The sequence below is a fragment of the Ascaphus truei genome, chromosome 10, assembly GCF_040206685.1.
Source record: "Ascaphus truei isolate aAscTru1 chromosome 10, aAscTru1.hap1, whole genome shotgun sequence".
Classification (NCBI taxonomy): Eukaryota; Metazoa; Chordata; class Amphibia; order Anura; family Ascaphidae; genus Ascaphus; species Ascaphus truei.
Genome location: NC_134492.1, coordinates 28,110,759 through 28,128,709, shown reverse-complemented (window position 1 = coordinate 28,128,709; position 17,951 = coordinate 28,110,759). Strand labels below are relative to the sequence as shown.

At 46.5% G+C, this 17,951-nt stretch overlaps 1 protein-coding gene across 4 annotated transcripts in view; it reads left to right on the top strand.

Annotated features, from left to right (window-relative positions):
• Positions 1-17,361, top strand: part of TTC39A (tetratricopeptide repeat domain 39A) — a 31,728-nt gene extending 14,367 nt beyond the window's left edge. For 3 of the 4 annotated variants that reach the window (XM_075616313.1, XM_075616314.1, XM_075616316.1), the window contains 13 exons: positions 103-167; positions 1,261-1,360; positions 5,191-5,256; positions 7,623-7,731; positions 7,937-8,004; positions 9,737-9,796; positions 10,646-10,807; positions 11,246-11,337; positions 13,027-13,147; positions 14,108-14,219; positions 15,531-15,645; positions 16,222-16,338; positions 16,723-17,361. In XM_075616313.1, coding sequence (XP_075472428.1) covers positions 103-167; positions 1,261-1,360; positions 5,191-5,256; positions 7,623-7,731; positions 7,937-8,004; positions 9,737-9,796; positions 10,646-10,807; positions 11,246-11,337; positions 13,027-13,147; positions 14,108-14,219; positions 15,531-15,645; positions 16,222-16,338; positions 16,723-16,834 — 1,299 coding nt within the window. In that variant the 3' untranslated portion in view covers positions 16,835-17,361. Of the gene's footprint in view, positions 1-102; positions 168-1,260; positions 1,361-5,190; positions 5,257-7,622; positions 7,732-7,936; positions 8,005-9,736; positions 9,797-10,645; positions 10,808-11,245; positions 11,338-13,026; positions 13,148-14,107; positions 14,242-15,530; positions 15,646-16,221; positions 16,339-16,722 lie in introns of those variants that run through there. The other variant, XM_075616315.1, reaches the window with a different exon arrangement.
• Positions 17,362-17,951: the final 590 nt, after the last annotated feature.

The window sequence follows — 17,951 nt, the reverse complement described above, 5'->3', positions numbered from 1 at the left end:
ATATCTTTTTGTTGAGTATGTCATTGTATAAGCACAAATTCCATAATATTCCCATATATTCCTGTAATTATAACAGCATTTTATTTTCTATTTTTACTGCAGGATGAAAATATGGTCAGTTTTATCAAAGGGGGAATCAAGGTCCGAAACAGCTACCAAACATACAAGTGAGTCCAACTCAGACTTACTAGTGAGTCCAACTCAGACATACAAGGGAGTCCAACTCAGACTTACTAGTGAGTCCAACTCAGACATACAAGTGAGTCCAACTCAGACGTACTAGTGAGTTCAACTCAGACGTACTAGTGAGTCCAACTCAGATGTACAAGTGAGTCCAACTCAGATGTACAAGTGAGTCCAACTCAGACGTACAAGTGAGTCCAACTCAGACGTACAAGTGAGTCCAACTCAGACGTACAATTGAGTCCAACTCAGACGTACAAGTGAGTCCAACTCAGACGTACAAGTGAGTCCAACTCAGATGTACTAGTGAGTCCAACTCAGACGTACAAGTGAGTCCAACTCAGACGTACAAGTGAGTCCAACTCAGACGTACAAATAAGTCCAACTCAGACGTACAAGTGAGTCCAACTCAGATGTACAAGTGAGTCCAACTCAGACGTACAAGTGAGTCCAACTCAGATGTACAAGTGAGTCCAACTCAGACGTACAAGTGAGTCCAACTCAGACGTACAAGTGAGTCCAACTCAGATGTACAAGTGAGTCTAACTCAGACGTACAAGTGAGTCCAACTCAGACGTACAAGTGAGTCCAACTCAGACGTACAAGTGAGTCCAACTCAGACGTACAAGTGAGTCCAACTCAGACGTACTAGTGAGTCCAACTCCCCATACAGATCACCACCTGCTCTAACTCCTATACCCGATCCCAAAAGCTGCAAATGGAGCAATAAGGAGGCACATTCATGCCGTCAAATGAAGCAATTTCTATGTTTTTTGGGCAATACTCCAGTTTGCGACACGTCTGGCACACTTTCCTAATACATTTCCTACTTAACCCTTTTGCTGCCAGATATATCTGCGCTCTGCGCCAGCAAACTGTTTAGCACATAAGGCTTTAGGAAACTGGAAGTTAATAACCAGACCCCAAAGTATGTTGGGAGAGACATGAGCAGTGCATGAAAATACATTGGTTTCTGGCGCTTGGCTCAGAGGGCGAGTAAGTGTGCCCGGGGTAGGTTGTGTAGTTGCATTACAGAGATGTAAAATGTTGTCTTTATCGTTGTGCGTCTTCTGTTAGGGAACTTCACAGCCTGCAGCAGTGCGCCAACTACGCCAAGGGGGACAGTCACTGTCACTTTGAAGGTGGAGTAAAGCTGGGGGTCGGCGCGTTTAACCTGGTATGTGAGAGAACACACGGGGGGCATCGGAGGGGGTGGAGGGGGACACGGGAAAGCATTGCAGGCGCTGGGCAGAAGCTCAGATTAGTTTCACACAAGCTAATACATTCATTTATTGTGTCAATGCCCAGCATCTCTACCAGGGCATGCAGCAAAGAGAGGAGAAATAATAATAATAAAAAAAAAATATATATATAAAATATATAAGAGAGAGCATGGAATTGAAACAATAGTTGGTATCTTGAAGATGATTTCTGAAATGAATACAAAAGAGACAAAATATAGTGAAGCACGTTTTAGTAAAACAAATGTGCAACAGTAGACAGCTACTTACAAAGTAGCCAATAGTTTAGGCATGTAGGACACAATCGTTCCTCTCCTTCCTGCTACTCGGTCTGCTTGTGAGACCCTCCATTGAATGGTAGGTGAATGTGTAAGGCTGACAGAGATATATACGGCGTCCCACGTGGAGAGCGGTAGACAAGCTGACCGAGTAGCAGGAAGGAGAGGAACGATTGTGTCCTACATGCCTAAACTATTGGCTACTTTGTAAGTAGCTGTCTACTGTTGCGCATTTGTTTTACTAAAACGTGCTTCACTATATTTTGTCTCTTTTGTATTCATAAAGGCTTTATGCGCCGCCCTTCCTTTGTGACGCTAAACCAAATAATGGAAACCACACAATGTTGGAAGAAAAGGTCACAGCTTTATTTTAACATCCGCTGTTAAAATCCTACCAGCCTGCCCGCCAGCCAAGTATACATGCAAAATGGGGGGGAGATCCTTGCCCAGCGGCCAGCGATTGCCCGCTCCCTCTCCCCGCCCATAGCATGTGAATGGGGGGGGGGAGATCCTTGCCCAGGCAGCCAGCAATTGGCCGCGCTCCCTCCCCCCGCCCAAAGCACTGTAAGATGGGAGGGGGAGATCCTCATTCAGCCGATGTTGGGCTGCTTCCCTCCCCCTCCCGCCCTTAGGGTCAGCTTAGGCCCAGCCCTAAAGCTGGCGCCCAGCCTTTTACCAGCGTTGATTGGGCATAGGCCAGCCCGGCCCTAAAGCCGGCGCCTCCAGCCTGCCGCGCTGTTCTAGGGGCTCCAGCTGAGGGACGGACCCTAAAGTCCTCGCCCGTTCTCCATCTCCTGAGCTTGGCTGGCGCGGCAGCTCCGCTGTGACGAGGAGACAAACTGCTCCTGTGTGATACAAATCATGTTAATATAACATTCCAACAGCTCAATACAATAGCAAAACATTGGGGATGGGTGGGTGGGAATTCCGTTAGCTCTGTCTCTCTCCCCTGGGGCCCCACTCTTTATACCCTCTCACCCCTCCCCCTGCATGGGAGGGGACAAACAGCCTTCCCCACTCCGTGGGGGAAGGGGGGTTAGCCGATTTCCCCCCACCCCAGCTCTCGCCAATCAGGACGTTGCAGCCCTTAAGGAGCCTACGACCCCATGCTGGGGCCTCTGCCTCTTCATTTCAGAAATCATCTTCAAGATACCAACTATTGTTTCAATTCCATGCTCTCTCTTATATATTTTATATATTACATCTAACGATTTCCTGCGCCTGTGTTTCCCTCTTGTTTTCCCCATATATAACTATTGTGTATAGTATAACACTGTGGCAGCATTTATCGTTGCAATTATTGTTTTATTGTGTTTATGTGTGCACTTAGTTAATTTATAATATATATATATATATATATAGCAAACGACAGGGGGTGCCCAGTGCTACATCCAAATAACAAAACATACATGGTAATAATTACAGGAAATAATGCTTCAGTACTAATAATAATGCTAATACTACTAATAATAAAATATGTTTTTTTAGTTAGATATTTTGGCCAAAGCATCATAAGCCTGCACACCAAATCGTCAAGGTAAACCATAATGAGTGCAAGTCCTACACTACACTGCATTTGTTCCCTATACCTCTGTATGAGGGGGAAGAACCATAATAGATTCCTTACCTGCAGCAAAATGAGATCCACCATTAAAAAGGTGGAGGTGACGTGAGCTCTGGGGGAGGTGCCACAACCTCCATACAACTGATTCCAGTCAGAAATTAATTAACACACAAACCCAGCAAGCTCAAACGCCCACACCCACCTAATCTTGACTATATGTAATGCCACATAGAGTGTATAGTATAACACTGTGGCAGCATTTATCGTTGTAATTATTGTTTTATTGTGTTTATGTGCGCACTTAGTTAATTTATAATATATATATAATATAAATATATATATATATCGCACCAGTGCAGGGTTGTGTTGTGATTCCATGGTGCGAAATGAAAGGCGTTTATTACATGGGATTAGCAGATCTGGCTCCTGTGCCAAGGGTGTGTTTCCATGTAACAAGTCACGGCAGTTTGAGTGTACAAATCAGTGTTCTCTTATGTGCCCTGTATAGAGATTTAAAAAAAAGTGACAAAAACCCTACAGTAAATAAAAATACCACTTGCGGTGCATTCGCACGTCTCAGGCAGATCTGCAACCCTGTCTTTTCCCTGTTATCACTTCGCAAACAGTGCATCGACTGCAGCAAGGGATTCTGGGTAATGACATAGAAATGAGCACAAGAATATAAACTAATCGTTAATAAAATGCTGACAAACTAATGAGCAATCAGAGTAAAAACCCACTGGTTTTGTTATCCCATTTTACAGTCACGCCAAGTCATTCATAACCCTCCAGTGCTCGAGGCGTCTGTAACACGCACTGCTCATTCCTTTTTCCCTCCATGTTCCCCACCTATCACCAGTGTGTACACAGGGTACATTATTAGATGGTGTGTGCGCTTGTTCTTTTGTTCCATGTTCCCCACTAGGGATGGACGAGCCAGTCCAGTTCTGTTACCCAGAATTCCACGGATTGTTTTGACCAAACCCGTCCCCCCTCCCCCCTTCCCCCCTCCCCACACCGAAATCCATCTGCGTATTGGATCCTAAAAAAATCCTAATCTGCCATTACATACAATCCGGATGGATTTTTAAGAACCCGCACTCAGATTCCATATTGAATCCGAATAGATAGAACCAAATAAAAAAATCCGGAAAAAAGGCGGATTGCCCATTTTGAGACTGATCCGCAGACCAAAGGTACCGGCTGATCCGAGGCCGATCCGAATCTACAGAAAAAAAATAATGTCGCCCATCTCTATTCCCCACACATACATGGCACACGGACACTGTATGATCCTGTGCGAGCTGAGCGTGTCAGGGTGCAGCACTGTGTGCACAGATCACGCGGTGCAGGATGCTGCTGAAACGCTAAACATGTCACTTCACAGACAAACACGAGAACAGCTTAGCACATATTTACCTGCTTCTCCTTCCTGTGTGATGATCGGGAGACCGGTAGAGGCATGGAAGGAACACTTATTGACGAGGTGTGACGCAGGAGCTAAATGGGCACAACTGTCAGTTTCCCTGAATCACTCGTGTGTGAGGCCTCCTCTCCATAAAGCTGCAGGCTCCAGCTGTACAACTGCGCGTTTGTTACTTAGCACTGTGCAGTGTTTATTTGTTATACTCGCTGCCATGCTGCATGTTCACTTTGTTATACCAGGCCTCGTTCCTCATACTTCTATGAACAGAAGGCAGCCATTTTAAAAGTGGTTAAAACCAGTGCATTTACAAGCCTGGTAAAATGCCATCTTTTTGCATTTTCTGGTTCATTATTTTCTTCGATATCTGGAAAAGCTTCTTGCTGTGCCCGTATTTGCATGCCACATGCGTGTGTCAGTTTGGAAAACAATAGTGTTGGTTCACGTGTCTTCCTGTACGTGCGTGTCCTGATATCTCACACTCGGCTCTCGTCCTCACAGACGTTATCCATGCTGCCCACGAGGATTCTGCGGTTGCTGGAGTTTGTTGGCATTTCCGGGAACAAGGTAAAGAAGTTAATATCGGGCCTAAAATCCCCCCCGAACACCAAGCTCCTGAAACAAACTAACAGGTGTCCCCCTCCCCTAACCACAAACACGTGAGGACCCCTCGGGTCTGCTCCCCCAGAGTTATTCACATTATTGCATGAGCTGAAGAAGTGACATTTATTTGGGGGACCTCACACAAGTCGGTGGTTTTGGCTTCTTCAATTTTGGCAAAAGACAAAAAGCCCCCGCGGCACACCCAATATGGCAAATTATATAGTTAAATAGTTATTTGTTTTTCTTCATACGTGAGGGTCATTTAGTTAGATTCTTTGGTCAAAGCAGGTTAATGTTGCAAACCACGCCAATGTACCCCATCTTTTACAAGTCCTAACACTACTGTCCCTGCAAAAAGCTCTCATAACCTCTCTAATGGAGACAGGGCCGCAGACAGATTTCCCAGTGTCCAGGCTTAGAGTTACGACCACTCCCTCCCCCCCATGTCAGCGGTCTTATGAGCCCCCCTCCCCCCCATTTCACACCTCCACAGCCCCCTCTATTTCCCCCCCTCTTCCTATGTATTTCTCTCCCCTTGTCTGCCTCCTTCTCTTCCTCACTCACCCCCTCCATCAATTACCCCACTCTTACTCAATCCCCCTCGCATGTATTTCTCTCCCCTGCGTCTCACGCTTACTCCTTTTCCTCACTCCCTCCTCTCTCTCCCCCTCTCCGTCAATTACCCCACCCTCACTCAATCTCCCCTCACACTCATTCCCTCCCCCCCCTCACACAATGCCCCCGCAAAATACACACCAAAAACCCACCACCCAAATTTGCTCAGTGTGGGACAGTCAGTGAGGGCGGCAACGAGAGGACCGGCAGCTGGGCCCCCTGCAGCCACCGGGCCCGGGACACCTGTTTTGGCTCTCCCCCCTCCTGTTGGCGGCCTTGAAAGGAGGGATAACAGTCTAGACCAGTTATTCACAGGTGCATAGCAGGACCAGCCATTTAAAAGTGGGGTTAGTGAGCGTGAAACAATTTGGAGTTTTGTGACTCCTTTTCCCTGGTTTCAAGCTCACTTATCCCACCTTTTAAATGTCAGGTTTTGCTAAGCGCCTGTGAATGACCAGTCTATAAAGACATGTCTCCCTCCATTAGAGAGGTTAGGAGAGCTTCTTGCCAGTACAATAGTGTTAGGACAAAAGGGGGATATGTTGGCGTGGTTTGCAAGCTTAACCTGCTTTGGCCAAAGAATGTAACTAAATGATAGTCACCTACGAAAAGAAAAACAGGTGAGTATTTAACTATATAATTTGCCATATTGGATGTGCCACGGGGGGCTCTTTGTCTTTTGCCGAAATAGAAGAAGCCAAAACCACCGACTTGTGTGAGGTCCCCCAAATAAATGTCACTTCTTCAGCTCATGCAGTAATGTGAATAACTCTGGGGGAGCAGACCCGAGGGGTCCTCACGTGGTTGGGAAGGGGACAGCATCTCCTCTGACGCAGGAAGCACTTTTGACACAAATATGTGTGGTGGGGTTGGGTCCTGACCTTACAGGGGCTGTGTGTGTTTCTCCTCAATTTTGGCCAACAATGATGTTTAAATAGATTTCAGATACAAATTCCATCTCAAACTAAAATCAAAGTGCTACAATTGATGACGAATCCAGTTTGGGGGTTTACAGCGGTTTCAGATGTAACGTGCATGTGCTGGACGATAAAATGACCCTTTCAAGAGGCAGAAAGACAATTGTACAGATATGACAGATATTCTTACAAATATTAGCAGAACGGGAAATGTTTTTCTTTTTGCAAGTGCAGCCAAAAACACCCGGAAAAGTGTTGTGTGTTCTCACTCACCCCCAGAATAAACACTGCCACAGGCTTTCTTATTCCTTGGAAAGGGAGCCACGCTAATATGATATATAAAAAATATATGTGTATATTTTCCCAGATAATTGATTCCCTCCAGAGTGCTTTCAAATGATGAAGCTCCCTTTGGTAAGCGTTTGGAGGGGATCATTAAGTTCCAAGCACCAGTCCAGCAAGATCACAGGATAAGGGAAGGTTAAGGCAGAGAAAGGGGCAGTAAGCCTCAGCCTTACACATCAGGTTCTAAAGTTAACAAAAATGTCAAAGATAAACCTAATAATAATAATACTTGGTGTATTTTCTTCAGTGTATACTGGGGTGTGAAGTCAGTAACAATAAAATGTCAACATTACCATAGAGTGAGTGACAGTAAATAGGAGGGTCCTGTCCAGGGAGTTTTTATTCTGCAAGGTGTTGCTGCCAGGAAGTAGTTGTGGTGCTTGTTGGTACTGCACCTGGACGTCACATACGGACGCTGTTGGTCACTGTTGGTTTTCGGTGCTCTCCCCACAGGATTATGGGCTCACACAGCTTCAGGAGGGATCCTCTCTGCTGAGTTTCCGAGCCCTGCTCTGCACGCTGCTGCTGCTCTGTTATCACACCTTCCTCAGCTTTGTGCTGGGTAAGTGCAGGCTGGGAGCTCATTATCCCCTTGTGGGCCACAGTCACTCACTGTTGCTGAAGGCGCTATTGGAAGCCCTTCGATGCCCGGGCTGTCTGCATTGCATGTATATATCACAGACACGTTGCATTGTGCTGCTGGCGGCCGCGGGGTTAACACAGTGATGTTCCGCTCACCTGTCTGTCTCTTTGTTTTCCGGTTTCAGGTACGGGTAATGGAAATATTGAGGAAGCAGAAAAGTTACTCCAGCCTTACCTGAAGCGCTACCCGAAGGCGAGTACCTTCCCCCGTGCTATTCTGCTGCGCTATAATTCAGTCACCGTTTCCCAGACCTCTTACTCGCCCTCTTGCTCGCCCTGTTCCTGTTACTAGAGTTCTTGCTCGCCCTATTCCTCGCCCTCTTACTCACCCTGTTCCTGTTGCTCGCCCTCTTACTCGCTCTGTTCCTCTTGCGCACCCTCTTGCTCGCCCTCCTACAATCTGAGGCCTTCCATTTTTGTATTTATACTTTTATGTATATAGCACTAATAATATATGCAGTGCTTTACTAAAGAGACAATGCAGGGAATTATAATCCAATCCGTGCAACAAACATACATTCAGACAATAGACAAGGGAACCCCTGCCCCGGAGAGCTTACAATCTAAAATGCACTTTTATTTACTTATACTGGCAGGTCTGTCCTGGAAGAAATTTCAATCTTGATTACTTTGTATCAGGAGCTCTTCTTATATCTGTATACAGTATATATTTGTATTGTGTTTTTTAAAACACAGCAGTTTAGTGAGAGTTTGAGCATCTGAAGCAAGAATTCCGTCCTAAATGTTTTTTTATCCAACTTGAACTCGGGGGTCCCCTGACGTCTGGGGAGCTCAAGTTCTTTAGATATTTGTAGGTTTTTTTGTGCCAGTTTTCATATAAAAAACAAAAAAAAACCATACATGGCCGCAGAACTACAAACTTGATTTTGGGGGTGTCAGGGCCGGCTGGAATGTTTGCGGGGCTCGTTGCAGAGACATGTGCGGGGCCTCGACTCTTACCTTCTCCGGCGGCATCTCCCCCTCCCAACATCTCCAACCGGCACGGACCAGTCATCATGGCTCTGTGACATGAAATAGCGTCACGTTGCCATGACAACGGGACATCACGTGGCAGCGACCCATGAGGCGTCCCAATGTCATGGCAACGTGGCACCGCATGGCGTCGCGATGTCACACGACGTCCCGTTGTTATGGCAACACGACGCCATTGGACGTTGCAGAGCCATGATGAGGGGACCATGTAGGAGGAGATGCCAGGAGATGTCACCGGAGAAGGTAAGAGAGTTGCAGAGGCCCCGCGCTCGCCCCGTGGCAATCGGTTGAATTGTCGTGGGGGAGAGCACGGGGCCTCTGTAATCGCGGGGCTCGGTACACAGACACCCGACTGCACCGCCATCATGCCGGCCCTGTGCGGGGTCACCACTAGAAAGGCGCGATGTCATCTTCTGATGATGTTGTTGGCTTTCCATTGGCCACTAGCGCCACCATGGTGACTCCACAACCACTGCCAGTTCGCCCTGTGGATGGCTGGCTCGCCACTCCTGAACCGGGAGGTCCTCGGACGCGTGGGTGACCTTCCGCTTTAAAGATGCAAACCCTTCCCCCATGTTTTTGAAACAAAATATGTGCGTTTTTTTTCTTCAATGTGGATATTTTACTCTTCAAAACCCAATACTGTTTTTTTTTAAATTGCATAATTCCTCATTCGTAAAGGGTATTATTACATATTATACTGCAATATCTTATCTGAAACATAAAAGACCTACTCAACAATGCTGTTTTACGCGCGTAGGATAATTGGGGTTCCGTGACGTGACAATGACGACGCTGTTATACCGTGTTCCACCGTATTTCAACCCCATTGCTGTGATCTGGTGACCAATGAGAGAGAATGTTTCATTTTATCATACAATTAAATAGATGTCATACATAAAACGCAATGATAACTTTGATTTCCCTGGCAGGGCGCCATATTCCTGTTCTTTGCAGGAAGAATTGAAGAAATAAAAGGCAACGTTGACAAGGTGAGGAATTCCTGCAATATACAGTACCCATGTTACAAAGTGTGCTGTAAAGGAACAATCCATGCAATTTGTGTTAATTATTCTTTTTCTTTAACATAGGTTTGAAGCAGGGGGTTTACTGGAGCTGAACCACATTCATTTAATCCCGGGGACCCCCTGCTTCCTGAGATACTTACCTCCGAAGCGGGGCGCCGGGATGTCGGCAAAGTTTAAAGCTCCCGTGTCACGCGGGCCAGTAAGAAGCCGAACCTTATGATGGTGACCCGGCTTCCTACGGGACAACAGGGCACGAGAGTTTTGAAACGCTGCCATTATGTGAACCCTGCTTAGCCGAGCGGTGCAGCTACTAGCACCCCCACTCTCTGGAAGCAGGGGGTCCCCGGAGTGGAAATAAAAATTTCCCACCCAAAAAATCGCCCATTGGATTGCCTCTTTAAATCCTCTGTAATGTAGTAAGGGGGGGACACGTTGGGAAGTGAAGCACGACTTGTCAGAATGAGGCCTCACTATTACTCTCCCGACTAATCCATGTTCCTTCCAGAATAAAGTGGGATTTACTATTCTATTTGTTAAAAAAAATAAAACGGTTGCAGGCGAAATGTTCAGTTTAAATGTAAAAAAAAAATGCTACAAAAAATACAAAGTAAACAAAAAAAATGCAAGTTTTACAAAGTGGAAATCACTTCTCAACCACTAGGGGGCAGCCGTGGGCAGCTCCCTTGTTTTTTTGCAATTTGAGAAAGGCAGGTTCGATTCAGTGGAGGGGGAAAAACTCTCCCTCACCTAGCACAGGTCCTGGGGGTTCCTCACTGGGTCTTGGAACTTGATGATCTTCTCTCTGTGTCCCAGGCTATCAGCAGGTTCGAGGAGTGTTGTGAAGCTCAGCAGAACTGGAAGCAGTTTCACCATATGTGTTACTGGCAGCTGATGTGGTGCTTCACCTACAAGCGGCAGTGGAAGATGGCGTACTTCTACGCCGACCTGCTGAGCAAGGAGAGCTCATGGTCAAAGGTATGCAGATTTATGCAAATCCGGACTGGCAGCTTAACCAATCGGCGCTCTGCAGAGCTGCACCATGCAATGTTTCAACGTTAGAATGTTCCATTCCTCTGCAATTTCGTGGGGGTGTTCAGACCATATTTTAACCCCTGCAGCGAATTGTAAAGCGCTGAACACTGCAGACCTCTGGCAGTGAAAGGGTTCATTTTGTCTTATTTCATTTTTGCTAAGAAACAAGAGCTCTGACATTATTTATTGGGAGACGATCATGATCAATATAAGCTCAGCAAAGTTACTGTCACAATCTTGCGTCTTCGCTATGCAGATGTAGCAGACGTTTTTGCGGCCAGCGTTATTTTGTGCGTTGCTACGTCTGTATATGCTGCGCCGACAGACCCGCTCCCTTGTATATCGTCATGGCAACTCCCGCATCCTACGTTCTCATTGCAGGCCACATACATGTACATGAAGGCTGCCTACCTCAGCATGTTCGGAGAAGGCGATTATAAACCCTTCGGGGACGACGAAGTGAAACTTTTCAAGTAGGTGTTAACATTGTAACCGCGTAACTGCCAGGGTAGCATTCTGCGTCTGGCGCAAATCTCGTTTATGTTAAAGCGCAAAACCTCCATTTTGGATTTTTTGGTAAATGTTGTTTTATGCTCGAACTCGGGGGTGGCCAGCTCCAGTCCTCCAAGGGCCACCAACAGGTCAGGTTTTTTAGGATATCCCTGCTTCAGCACAGGTGGCTCAATCAGTGGCTCAGTTGAAGAGCCTGCTTCAGCACAATCTCAATCTCAGTCTTTGACAGAGCCACTGATTGAGCCACCTGTGCTGAAGCTGGGATATGCAGAAAACCTGACCTGTTGGTAGCCCTTGAGGGCTGGAGTTGGCCACCCCTGCTCTAACTGCAGTGGAACGTTCCTTTTTTTATGTCGCTGGAGTTCTTTCTCTACATTTTTTTTCCTTGGAAAGAAAGATACAAATGAGTGAAACTGAATAGAATAGTTAGAGCAGGGGAGCGATTTTTTTTTCCCTGCGCCCCCCTGCCGGCTCTTCCCCTCTCTTCGCGCCCCCCCCCCCTCTTACCTTGGCTCCGGCGTCATGACATCACTTTGCCATGGCAACGTGACGTCACATGACCTCCGCCACATTGCCATGGCAACGCATCTCCAGGAGCAAGGTAAGTGCAGTTTACAGAGGCATTCGCCGCTTCCCCGGCACTTAATATAAGTGCGTATGGGAAGCGCGCTGGGCCTCTGTAAACCCCGCGCCCCCGCAGACAATCTCGAGCCTTCCAGTTTGCGCACCGCTGAGTTAGAGAAAAGGGGCAAACTCGCATAAAAAGACCTGTTCTGAGCAAAACTCTCCCCTCCTTATAGTCACTGGGATGTAAGATTTATTTTATTTTGTATACGCATTTTATGTGGCCAGAAACTTTTTAAATTAAGTTTTTTTTTATTTTTTATCGATGGACAATCTGCATATTTCTTATTGTAAAATTGTTGCGTTGTCCAATATTCACCGCGTGCGCCAGTGTCCCTACTGCAGAGAGATCTGCTATGGGAGTTTTAGATTTATTTAATTTTGTCTTTGGCTGTTAACAGGTCAGTGCGAGGAATACGAGTTCTAAGGAAGAGAATAAATACAAACCGTCGCTGAATATTAATGAGTATATTTTATAGGAGCTTTGCCTTTAAAAAAATATATATGTTGGAAGCAGGAGGACGCTGGAGCTGAACCGCGTTGATTTCCGCTCCGGGGACCCCCTGCTCCCTGAGATACATGCATGCAAAGAGGCTACTGGTATCTCATATCCATTTTTAATGGTCCCGTGGTACGTAGGCCAATAGGAAGCCGCAAGGGATGATGTCACGGATTCCTATTGGCCCGTGAGACGTTTAAAACTGCAATATCGGGTGCCCAGCTGGAGATGCTACCGGCAGCCCCGTCTAATGCATGTATCTCGGAAATCAGGGGGTCCCCGGAGGTGAAATCAATGTGGTTCATCTCCGGAGACCCCCTGCTTCAAACCTAGTATAAAAAGAAACAAGAGGTGCAGTAACTTTCATTTATTCTCCGCTGCCACCCTGTAGTTTTCTAAAGTCACCACCAGAGGCCCTTTTTGTTTTTCTTGGCGTGTGTCACTTTCCCCTCAGGATCTGCGACTCGTTCTGCAAATACTTTTGATTGTATAAGAAAACTGTAGAGAATGTGGGTTTCTTTTTCAGGTTGGTACCTGGATTAAAGCTCAAGATAGCCGGGAAATCGCTTCCCACCGAGAAATTTGCGATCAGGAAATCTCGGCGATATGTCCCCCCGAAGCCCGTTCCGCTGCCGGTGCCGCCCTTGGTACGAGGGTGTGCCTGTCTCTCTCTCTCTGCCTGCCTCTCTGCCTGTTCGCATTTAAAGCCTCTTAAGATATTGTCATCACATTTTGCATGATGGTTCCTGAGATCAAGCGGCAGGTTTTTGTCTATTTTGTCTATTTTTTGGATACAATTGGATGCCATTTTGAATCAAGATGGCGGACTGAACCTTTCAAAACTGCACTGATTTTGACCAAATTGGGCAGTATTGTAAGTGGCGGGACAGAATTTAGCAAATGTATGTTTTGCACATTGCTGGACTCTACGTTGGATGCTACAGAGTGGGAACTGGGAATAAAATGTGTATGTTTTTGCGCCTGATGGAAAAACCAAAACTATAGTTTACCTAACAGGATTAGAATAAAAATACATACATTTTTTTTTTTCGTTAAGAAACTACAACAATTTAATTATCCATTTATAAATCTCAGTATTTTTTGTTTTCTTACAATTCCCGAGCAATGCCGCCCGCTTTCAGCATGTGTTTAATATCGCCAAACTTCTGACCTGTTTGAAAATAGCTCTCATTCTTCCTATAAGAGTGGTACAATTCTTACTTAATCATGAACTGAAATAAGAATTGGAGACAATTCTTTTAATAATGTATATTTTTAAGTGCTTCGATTTTCTGTGTACTCCCCCCCCCCCCCCAACTGTGATGAAAATCCTTAAATATTTTTTAAATATTTGAGACCCCAGCGATGTTTATTTTTTACACACACACACACACACACACACACACACACACACACACACACACACACACACACACACACACACACACACACACACACACACACACACACACACACACACACTCACACATTCCCACACTCCCACACACACACGATAAGGGTGGGATTGAACCAAAGGCAGTGATCTCAGTGTTGGGGATAATACGTATCTTGGTGCGTGACGTGAGTCCTCTCTGCCCCTCTCCCAGGAAATGATGTATATCTGGAACGGTTACGCAGTGATCGGAAAGCAGCGGGATCTGACTGAGGGGATGTTGGAGACGCTGACCCGAGCGGAGGAGGCGCTGGATGGAGCAGCAGGTAGCAAGTGATGTAGTTTAAGGCAAGCCTCTCATCTTTGGGGTGTACTCGCATGCCGGGGGATAAGGGGCTTGTGTTAGACAGGGACGCCCAGGGGTCAGCTGCTGGCTTTCGTAGTTCATTCCGTCACATTTTACGTCTGAATGACTGTCCCTGTGTGGAGCAGTTTGTAGTCAAATCCCCATCGGACATTATGGGGTCTGTTTCTTTATGGGGTGTATTTATCAAAGTCCCTCCTCCCCCCACAAAACCCCATCACTTTCTTTGATAAATATAGTGCTGTTTTTTTGCATTGAATATCTCCAAGTTCTTCAGCGGGAGGTTTTGATATACAGAATTCCCCCTGTGTTGTGGGGTTTCCCTATGTGTGAGCAGCTTTTCTTTCTTTTGGGGGAGAGATTTGTGACACATTCAAGGCCATATCTTCTAAATGGTGCTGTTTAAGTGTGTGGTCTGTAAGGTTTCCTCCAGTGTCTTTTTAGCAGGGGGGTTCAACTCCAGTCCTCAAGACCCCCTCCCCCAACAGGTCAGGTTTTCAGGATATCCCTGCGTCCGCACAGGTGACTCAGTCTTCGACTTTGAGCCGTCTGTGCTGAAGCAGGGATATCCTGAAAACCTGACCTGTTGGGGGGGCGGGGGGGGGGGGGGGGGGTGGGAAGGACCCCGAGGACTAATAAGCTCCCCTGCCTTGTAGAATTACGCCACTTAGTAAACATAGACCATTTCCAGAACTAGGGCGTTCAGGACAATCACAGTCCAGGGAATTTGCACAGATGGGCAAACATAATTCTTCAGATTAAAATTGAAAATGTTGCAGGAAATATGCGTTTGACCCCCCCCCCCCCAAAAAAAAAAGGTAACGCGCTGAACTCTACTGTAGATGAATGGAACATTCTAAGGCCACGTCCATACTCCGCGCAAATGCAAGCGCGGCGCAAAGAAAAGGCCGGACGTCGGAGGCAGACCATAGAGCGCGCGATTCTCGAGCAAACGGGTCACGTGCGCGGTTCAGCCAATGAGGGCGAGCCGCTCACGTGACGTCACGGTCACACGTATGCCATGTCTCCCCGTCGCTGTGGCTGACAGATGACTTGGCCGACAGGCGCGTGCACACCTGCTGTGTCCGCGGCCAAAGTCAGAGCTTTAGTTATGGATGAGTACATGACAGAAGCTTGAGCCAATCAGAGAGTTCCATCTCTTAAAGCTCTGCACATGAGATACATGGCGTGCCGTAAAGTCGCGGTCGGCGTTGGTTCATGCTCGCCGCTCTCCAGGATAGCGGAAGTAATTACACTGTGTCCTTTTCGGCAGCCTCTGAATTTCTGATGGACGATCAGTGTCTAGTGAAGCTGCTGAAAGGTTTGTGCCTGAAGTATCTGGGCAGAGCCTGCGAGGCAGAGGAGAACTTCAGCTACGTGCATGTGAAGTAAGGTCCTGGGCTGGGAGCGGTGGGGAAAACGGGAACCTCGGCTCAGTGCTGCACAGCAGTGTGTGTAGAGAAGCGTGTGAATGTGCAGAGCAGTGTGTGTGTGTGCAGAGCAGTGTATGTGTATATGTGCATAGCAGTGAATGTGTATATGTGCAGAGCAGTGTGTGTATATGTGCAGTGTATGTGTGTGTGCAGAGCAGTGTATGTATATGTGTGCAGAGCAGTGTATGTGTATATGTGCAGAGCAGTGTATGTGTATATGTGCAGAGCAGTGTATGTGTATATGTGCAGAGCAGTGTATGTGTATATGTGCAGAGCAGTGTATGTGTGTGTGCAGAGCAGTGTATGTATATATGTGCAGTGTATGTGTATATGTGCAGAGCAGTGTATGTGTATATGTGCAGAGCAGTGTATGTGTATATGTGCAGAGCAGTGTCTGTATATGTGCAGTGTATGTGTGTGTGCAGAGCAGTGTATGAGTAACATTGCAGATAGTCAGCACTTTCTTCCCTCTGATATACAGGAAGTACTGTAGATGGGTTTCTGACAGTGGCTCCTTTACCTGTTTTCCAGTGAGAAGAAGATTAAATATGATCACTACCTGATCCCCAACGCTCTGCTGGAGCAGGCTCTGCTCTACCTGGAGCTAAACAAGAGGGAGGAAGCAACCAAGCTTCTAGAGAGCGCAAAGTGAGTGGGGCAGATGGGTAGAAACTGACCATATAGATCACGCTCCCCAGGGGTCAGACCACACGCACCAGAGGTCAGATCACACTCACCAGAACCAAGAGGTCAGATTATTTACCAGAAACCAGAGATCAGATCACATTTACCAGAAACTCGATCACACTCTTTCTGCTACAATATATCTACATTGAAGTGTAATTTTGACCTTGACATACTTTGTCCCTTGTGCGAGGAAGATATATTGTAAATAAGTATATGTGCAGGCACACTCGGTGTCCCTTTAATTACATTGGGAGGGGCTCAGGGGGGACGACAGCTCTTCTACCAATGAAAGGGTTAATCTCCACATATACGTGTAGCAAACTCCTGGTGATATTTCTCTCCTAGAAACAACTACAAGAATTACTCCATGGAATCCCGCACACATTTCAGGATTCAGGCTGCTTTGCTTCAAGCCAAATCCCCCCCGGAGAACGGCGTGCCCCCTGCCGGCTGCTGACTCCTCACCAACCCGAAGTGGACATCAGAAATCGCGGTCCTTATTTATTTTACACCGAGGGGGAGAAAGAAAACGGTGTGTGGAACCTTGAAATGGGAAACGAGGAGGGAAGAATTGTCAGGACGGACACAGAGCGTTAATGTTAGGCAGGTAATTCAAATAATTATACAATATATAATTATATAGCTTCAATGCTATGGGACAAGTGGTGTCCGGAGATCCACAGCCCTGAACGGCGTTAAAGACGCAGTCCCGCTTATTGAGTCAGCCTCCAGCTATCTCATTTAAAATCATTCACTTCATTCTACGGCAGAGAAATATTAACGGCAACAAAATATTGCCAGGAACTCTTAAAAAATGTCCGCCATCTGGAGTTTTCTGGAAGTGACTTTTGGAAGAAGCACTGGCTGCAGGATACGTTGGGTCTGAGCTCCTAATTCGCCCATAATCAAAACCGTAAATACAGCAATATGTTTTGTTGCTTTTCAGTCAGACTTTTAGGAATAAACTTGAAACGTTTGGTGACATTTCATCAATTGTGACATTTGTGGTAGATATGAGAGATGTTGTTATATATCCGAGTGTCTTCATGTTTTTTGCATCTCTACTGTAGATTCGTGTAATGGGACTGCACCTTTACTAGAGCACGGCGCAGGTGCGTGCAATGTTACAGGCACAGGTAGACCCGGCTAAGTGCTGCTAAGCAATAAGGCATGTTACCTGTAATGGGGCCATGAGGTAACTTTGCCCTTAGCACCACTTACAAAATGTGGCCCAAGGTGTCTTGCATAAGATGAGCAACCAACATAGAAGAAACGAGCGCCGTGGCACTCACGATCCTTTGGTAAAACGCGTGTTTATTTGGACAAAGATTTGACAGAGTGCAGGTTTGGAGTCAAACGCACGTCGGTGTGTTGGGCCGTCTTCCATGCTCCTGTAAGGGCAAAACTATGAGATGGATTTTTTTTTTTGGGGGGGGGGGGGGGGTTTGGTGGTCGGATTGGCGATTGTCACTGGAAGTGTTTTCTTATTCCCATGAAAAAAATAAAAAGCCTAATCTGGTTTGTACATTTGTCCGAATAAACACGCATTTCACTATTGGATTTTGAGGGCTGGT